Genomic DNA, 7,534 nt, shown 5'->3' on the forward strand with positions numbered 1-7,534 from the left:
ATGATATCTCATAGTTGTCTTGATTTGCATCTCTCTTAGAGCTAGGGATTTTGAACATTTCTTCATGTGCTTGTTGGCCATCTAAATGTCTTCTTTGGTGAAGTGTCTGTTCATATCCTGTGCCCATTTTTTTATTGGATTACTTACCTTTATCTTGTTGTGGTGCTCAAGTATTTTATAGATTCTAGATGTAAGTCCCTTATCTGACATGTCATTACCAAATACTTTTTCCCAGCCTGTTTTTCCCCTGTTGGAGAAGTTTTTGGATGTGCACAGAGATTTGCTTCTTAGAAGGTCCCATTCATCTATTTTTTTTCTTCTCCTGGTTGTAGATTCTTCAGGATACTTGGAAGGCTGTTTATGTTGTGGATTAGGATTACTAGAGTTCTTCCAAGCTTTTCTTTAATGAAGTTTATAGTCCTTGGTTTTCGTCCTAAAGGTTTCTTTTTTGAAGAAGGAAGTATTCTAAAATTAGATACAACTTTGTAAATATGCTAAAAGACACTGCACTGTGTACTTTACAAGGGTGAATTTAAGGCCATGTGAGCTATATATCATAGAAATAACACAAAAGAAGCAGTCCCATGACTGTTTATAATCCATACAATGGATATTGTGGTACATGCCCCAGATCCTGCCTTCAAGACCAAGGCATACATTTCACCAACTGATAGAAAGATGGCTGAATCTCTCCCAGAACTGTCCTCAGTAAAAGGAGATGCCTCTATTCAATAACTAGAGAATGCAGGAGTATAAGTTCTTGGGGCTCTTTGTCCCAAGTGGGGACAAGCTGAAGTGCCACCTAGCTCCAAAATGCCATTACAAGATTAAGTGAGGCCTGCCTTCCACATATGTCCAATCCCAACCTCAAACAACTAATGCTAGGAATCCTAAAAACTTACTCTAACTTGAGGCCACCATATTGTGCACAGTCAAGGGGAGGCCTCTGAAGTGACCACTCTTGTTCAATAGTCAAGAGAGTAAATAAAAAACAAAGTTGCACCCTAGGAAGAATGGCAGAGATTAGCATACTGTACACCACAGATCACCAAGAAAACAAATAAGTCTATCTTGGAGAGGATGAAACCAAATTTCTCTGTGGAGGCTAGGATTTTGAAGCTTTATCTCACATAACTTGGGAATGTGGCCTCGGAGTAGGACATCATGCTCAGAATGGGGAGGCACAGAGCAGAAGAGGAAGATCCTGATGAGATTGACTGATACAGTAATTAGTGAAATGGGAGTTGGTGTGTTGGAATTAGTGAGACTGGCTCAGGACAGGGAAGGGTTCTGAGCTACTGTACATAGGGTTGCTATGGGTCACAGGCGATTTGACAGCATACAACAACAGGCTAGAAGAGCTCAGGCGATCCTATGCTTGTTACTGTTATGTGCTCTTGATTTGGAACTGACTCATAGTTAACCCTCCAGGTTTTCAGAGGCTGTAAATCAGAGAGGACATTGTCCATATTTCATCCTTGGAGCAGTTGATAGATTCTAATCCCAAGCTTACCCACTAGGCCCCCAGAGCTCCCTAGTATGACTAATGGACCTGAAGGATGGAGAGGTGGCAGCCCCACTGTATCACCATTGAATGTACCAGTACAGCCCTTAGAAAAACCAGTGGGTCCCGGCAGACTAGCATCAACTCCTACAGATAGCCGTCCCAATTGCATCTGCGGTGTCAGCCTGGTGAGAGTTTGTGCTGATATACTGGTAGGGCCTCAGCCTAGGTCAAAATGTCCTTTCCAAGCTGCATTAGGAAGGCAGGCCAGAAATATCTCAAATTAATATGGGACAGACAATTGGATCCTATGGTCTTGCTCATGGCTATGCTAACTCTTGCACTATCTGTTATAAAGCATCCAAAGTAAAACGACTTTTGAGACATTCACTACAACATCACATTAGTCCACTACATCAATGTCATTGTTACTGTCATATAGTGTACAATAAGGGCAAGTGTACCGGTGGCCTTGGTAAGACATGTGCACTCCAGAGGGCGAGACATGTTCTTATTCTGAAATAGCGTTTCAGTGGCCTACTGTGTCAGCAAAGGTCCTAGGTGTTGAGTAGCCTTGAAAGACAGCCCTCAAATGCAAAGGCCACATTATTCCATGCTTTCCATCACCAAATGGCTGGCCTTTTCAGGTTCTGAAGGCAACATATTCCACGACTGGCAATAAGACTCAGATTCATGTACAAAGAGACAAGAAAGGGCCTACACAAGGAAGAAAGGGTCTGAGAGAAGTAGCCCTAGCACCTTGTGACCCCAAGGTACTAGAGGAATATGAAGAGTAAAGGATAGGTATGTGTAGCTTATGGTGCACACCTGGTAGGGAGAACCACAGTGTGGATGGCCATGGAGCTGGAACATAGCCATGCCATCTGCAGTGGAGAACCACATGCCATTTGAAAATAACCTCATGAGTACTGGGCCCTGGCAGAGACAGAGCTGTTGATGATGGGACACCAAAATGCCATGAAGTCAGAGAGGCCATCAGGGGCAGATTTGTCAGATTAACCAGTTCCCAAGGAAGGGCCAGCTGGCCAGCAATCCACTGGGAGGTGAGGAAACATGCCAGGATAGAATGTGAGTAAGGCCAGAGGGCACAGATAGCTGCATGGGCAAGGGGTATAGACCCCCCAACACATGAAGCTTCTCCTGCCCCACATTGGTCACACAATGCTACAAGGAGGCTCCTGTGGGGCTGCTTCTGGAGGACGTTTTAGAGGAAATAGAGTCCCTCAAAAATGTGTACTGCATTCACCCTTGGATCATTTCCCTTGACTGGAAGTGACACACTTTCTGAGAAGTGACTGTCTACTCTACTTTCAGGACAACCATTTGCTAAGGGCTTATGGAAATTTTCCACATAGGTTTATAAAACTTTAGAGGAAAGAGATGTGGCCAGGGATAAGACCATTGCTCCACTGTTCCTATCACACACTGCACAAAAAGTGGTTCTCAAATGGGGTGATTCTGGCAATGTCTGAAGACACATTAGATTGTTATAATTGGGGTGGGGAAGTGCTACTAATGGGTGGGGGAGTCTACAACGTATGGGGCAATCATCTCCCAATTAGATCTAGTCTAAAACGTTGGCAGTGCTCTTGTGACAGAGGAAAGGGGGGGACAGCAGAGGTACCAGGCTGGAGACAACACAATGAAAGGATGAGGGGAGTCTCCCTCAAAGATATCGGATACATCCTAAATTAACCATCACTAAATGGTGCTATTTATCAATCTTAATTGATAAATACATAGGTTTGGGAATCAGGGAGGAAGAAGGTGGCCTAGTGCCAAGAAGCTGTGCTGCAATCCTGAAGGCACGTGGTTTGAGTTCAGCAGCTACTCTGTAGAAGTATGGGCAATCTCCTCCTGTGCGATTGCCTCTGAATATATGCCAGGGGGTCAGCTATGGGTCAGTTCCAACTTGATGGTATACAACAACAACAACAGTAACTTACTTGGAAAATTTGTACTTCTTGTCCCCCTTAGGTCCTAGTTTCCAGAGGAGGAATGCTTCTGCCAGAGTGTAAAGTAAGCATTTCATAAAGTTTTAAACTATGACTGCCACATAATCACACTTGACCTCTTAAGTACCAAGAATCCATGCTATGAGCCCAGCAGACAAGGAAAGGAGTCACCATAATGGCAGAAGTAACTGGCCTTGGTCATCGGCAGCTAGGACTGCTGTTACACTTCTCTAGTAGTTGCTGTTGTTATGCGGCATAGAATTGACTATAACTCGTAGTGACCCTATGAACAGTAACTCTGAATCTTGCTCTATCTTGAGCCAGTCTTGCTGTCTCTGACACACCTAACCCCAATGTCACAGTCACTGCGTTGATTCTTCTTATCCAAGGTCTTCCTCTCCTGTTGTGATCCTCTACCCTTCCAAGCATGATAATATTTTCCAACGACTGGTCTCTCCTGGAAACATGCCCAAAGTATAATAACTGTAGTATTGTCATAGAGCACATAAGAGCCTTCATGCACCACAGCTCAAAGGCATCAATTCTCCTTCTATCATCCCTAGTCATTGTCCAGTTCTCTGATGCATAACAAGTGACTGCAAAGACCATGGCCTATATCAGACACACCTTAGTTTCTAGAATGACACTATTGTTCTTAAGTACTTTGGAGAGGTCCTTAACAGCAGACTTTCCCATTGCAATACATCTTTTAATTTCCTTGCTGCTGGTGCCAAGAGTGTTGACTGTAAAGCCAAGCAAACTGAAGCTGTGAACAATCTCAATCTCTTCACCATCCATATTGATGCTGCCAATTGGCCGAGTGGTGAGAATCTTTGTCTTCTTGATATTGAGCCTTAATCCATATTGAAAGTTGTAGTCCTTGACCTTCTGCAGCTATCATCACTGTCCTCACACTATTTTACCTGTTTCTTCAAACTAGCTCTTCCTTAGAAATACTAGAAGTTATTTTCCTCATACTGCTTACCTCCAGTCGACCGTGATGCAGTTTATACACCACCTGGGGATTCTCCTGTAGTATGCTGCCGTACAGACCACGAAAATGAACTATGTTGGGCTTCACGATGTTAAACACTTTTGTCTTATCCTCTCCAACCACCATCCGAAAGTCTCCTATTTAAAACAAACAGAAAAACACAGCTTCACTGAGAATCTACAACAGTCCCAGGGATTCTGCACTTGTTAGTATGGCAGGATCCCTAAGACCTTTCTTTTTTTGAATGAAGGGATGTGATTGAGGGGAAAGATGACACATAGTTTTAGTTAAAATATAGTTACTTAAATATAAAAAGCCATTTTTGGGTTAGGAGTTGTCACTGTCTTTGCTATTGCTCACTCAGCACAGACCTGTGTGTACATGAAGGTTCTGAGATGCTCTATGAAAACACTAAATTTATGATATTTGCTAATGGCAAGAGGGGTGAGTGTATAAAACCTATCAAATGGTGAAATGACAATCTTTTAACAAATGGTGCTGGCAAAATTAGACTGTAACCTGCAGAAAGCTGAAACAGGACCCACATCTCACAACAGACACAAAAATAAACTCAAAGTGGATCAGAGACCTGGGAGTAAAGTCCCAAACCATAAAGATCATCAGAGACAAACTGGGATCAAGCTTAGAGGGCCTAGTCTACGGTATAAGAGACTGCCAAATACAGCTAGAAATGCACAATCTAGAGAGGACAAAACTGATGAATTGGAACTTCTAAAGATTAAATCCTGTGCACATAAAAAACTTTTGATCCAACAGAGTGAAATGAAAACCCACTGAATGGGGAAAAAAGAATTTGGTAATATCATCTCAGACAAAGATCTCATATCAAAAGTTTACAGAATCCTACAGGGCCTCTACAACAAAAGGACTGATAACACAATAACAAAATGGGAACAAGACATGGAAAGACTTTTCACAGAGGAAGACAGTCAGATGGCCAACAGACACATGAAGAAATGCTCACTAGTAGCTGTGGCCAAGTTTACAGGACACCAAGTTATAAATGTTGGAGAGGATATAGAGAGGTAAGAACTTTTATACATTGTTGTTGAAATTGTAAAATGGTACAATGCTCTGGAAGGCAGTTCAGCATTTCCTCAAAAAGCTGAACATAGAAATTCCATATGACCCAGTTATTCCACTACTAGGAATGTACCCTTTAGTTCTAAAGGAAATCAGAACTAAAACAAGAATGGAGGTATGTTCACTTATGTTCATAGCCATGTTATTCATAATAGCAAGAATACAGAAACAGTCCAAATGCCCATTAAAAAAATAAATGGATTGAGAAATTGTGGTACATTCACACAATGGAATACTACTGCAGAAGTAAGGAATAACAATTTCTTAAAATACCATATAACATAAGAGAGTCTAGAGAGCATTATGCTGAATAAACTAACTCAGTCTCATAAGGACAAATACTGCATAAGAACGCTATAGTAAACATAAAAAGATAACTAGTAAGATGTGTATGAATGACCAGAAGGGAAAGGGAAAACGGGGGAGGGTGAAAATTACTAGGACAGCAGAATTTAGTGGGTAGATTGGGAACTGGTGGTGAAGGAATAGAAAAGAATCAATTGAGGTTGAAAAGACGGGTAATAATAGGCATAAATCTTTAATAATTAATTATATAAAACACAATATATATGAATGATTGTGTTTATGCAAAACCAATACTTGGACCAGGAGGCAGCCATCAGAATAGAACAAGGAAACACTGCATGGTTCAAAGTCAGGAAAGATGTACACCAGGGATGTATCCTATCTTCAAGTCTTTTCAATCTATAACTGGAAACAGATTATTCAGGAGGTTGGACTCTATGAGGAGCAATTGGAGGAAGACTCATAAAAAAACCTGCATTATGCAGATGACACAAACTTCCTTGCTGAAAGTGAGCAGGACCTGAGGCATTTGCTGCAGAAGTTCAAGGACTGTAGTCTTCAATGTTGACTGAAACATCAAGAAGACAAAAATGCTCTGGCTAATCGGGAGCACCGTGATAGATGGAGAAGAGATTGAGATTGTTAACAGTGTCAGCTTGCTGGGCTCCACAATCAACATTCTTGATATCAGCAGCCAGGAAATCAAAAGATAAGCTTCACTGAAAAAATCTGCTGTTATGGACCCTTCAGAGCACTGAGGAGCAATGATGTCAGTCTAGAGACTAAGGTGCACTTAATCCAGGCCATGGTCTTTGCAATTACAAGCTGTGCGTCAGAGAGGTGGATAATAACTAAGGACGACAAAAGAATATTTGACGCCTTTGAGTGTGGTGCCGAAGAAGAGTACTGTACATACCCTGAACTGCCAGGAGAACAAATAGTTCTGTCTTGGAGAGGATGAAACCAAGTTTTTTCTTGGAGGCAAGCATTTTGAAGCTTCATCTCGCATACTTTGGGCACATGGGAAGGAGTGACTCATCCTTGAAGAAGGCCATCATGTTTAAAAGGGTGGAGGGATAGTACAGGAGAGGAAGACCCAGGTGAGAGACTGACATGATAAATGGGGCAATGGGATTAGGTGTGTTGGAGTCAGTGAGACTAGCTCAGGATAGGGCAGAGTTCAGAACTGTTGTACATAGGGTCACTACAAGTTGCAGGTGATTCAATGCCACCTAACAACAATACAGAAACAACCGTATGAAACATAATGTAAATGAAAGATTGTATAAAACACAATGTATATGAATGAAACACAATGTAAATGAATTATTAAATGCAAACCTACAAAAAAAGAAAACCTTAAAAGAGAGAAAAAAAGAAAGTCCTAGCAAGATGTTGACTTTCAAGATGAAATTGAAAGTTGATTTAACTTAAAAAAACTGCTAGCTGTTGCTTGGAATATGTTGTTGTTTGTTGTTATGTGCCATCGAGTTGCTTGTGACTCATAGCGACGCTATGTACAACAGCCCTAAACTCTGCTCTGTCCTGTGCCAACCGCACTGTCTCTGACACTCCCATCCCAATTATCCCAGTCACTGAATCAATCCACCTCATAGAGGGCCTTCCCCCCCTGCGCTGTCCCTCCGCCCT

The 7,534-nt window shown here is 41.9% G+C and overlaps 1 protein-coding gene across 1 annotated transcript in view; it reads right to left on the reverse strand.

Annotated features, from left to right (window-relative positions):
- LOC102871944 (mitochondrial translocator assembly and maintenance protein 41 homolog) overlaps positions 1-7,534 on the reverse strand; it is a 152,373-nt gene that overhangs the window by 66,342 nt on the left and 78,497 nt on the right. Inside the window, exon 5 of the mRNA XM_006895366.1 lies at positions 4,466-4,611. Coding sequence (XP_006895428.1) covers positions 4,466-4,611 — 146 coding nt within the window. The remainder of the gene's footprint in view (positions 1-4,465; positions 4,612-7,534) is intronic.

The sequence above is a fragment of the Elephantulus edwardii genome, unplaced genomic scaffold (genome assembly GCF_000299155.1).
Source record: "Elephantulus edwardii isolate Elephantulus edwardi_28Jun2011 unplaced genomic scaffold, EleEdw1.0 scaffold00166, whole genome shotgun sequence".
NCBI classification, from domain to species: Eukaryota; Metazoa; Chordata; class Mammalia; order Macroscelidea; family Macroscelididae; genus Elephantulus; species Elephantulus edwardii.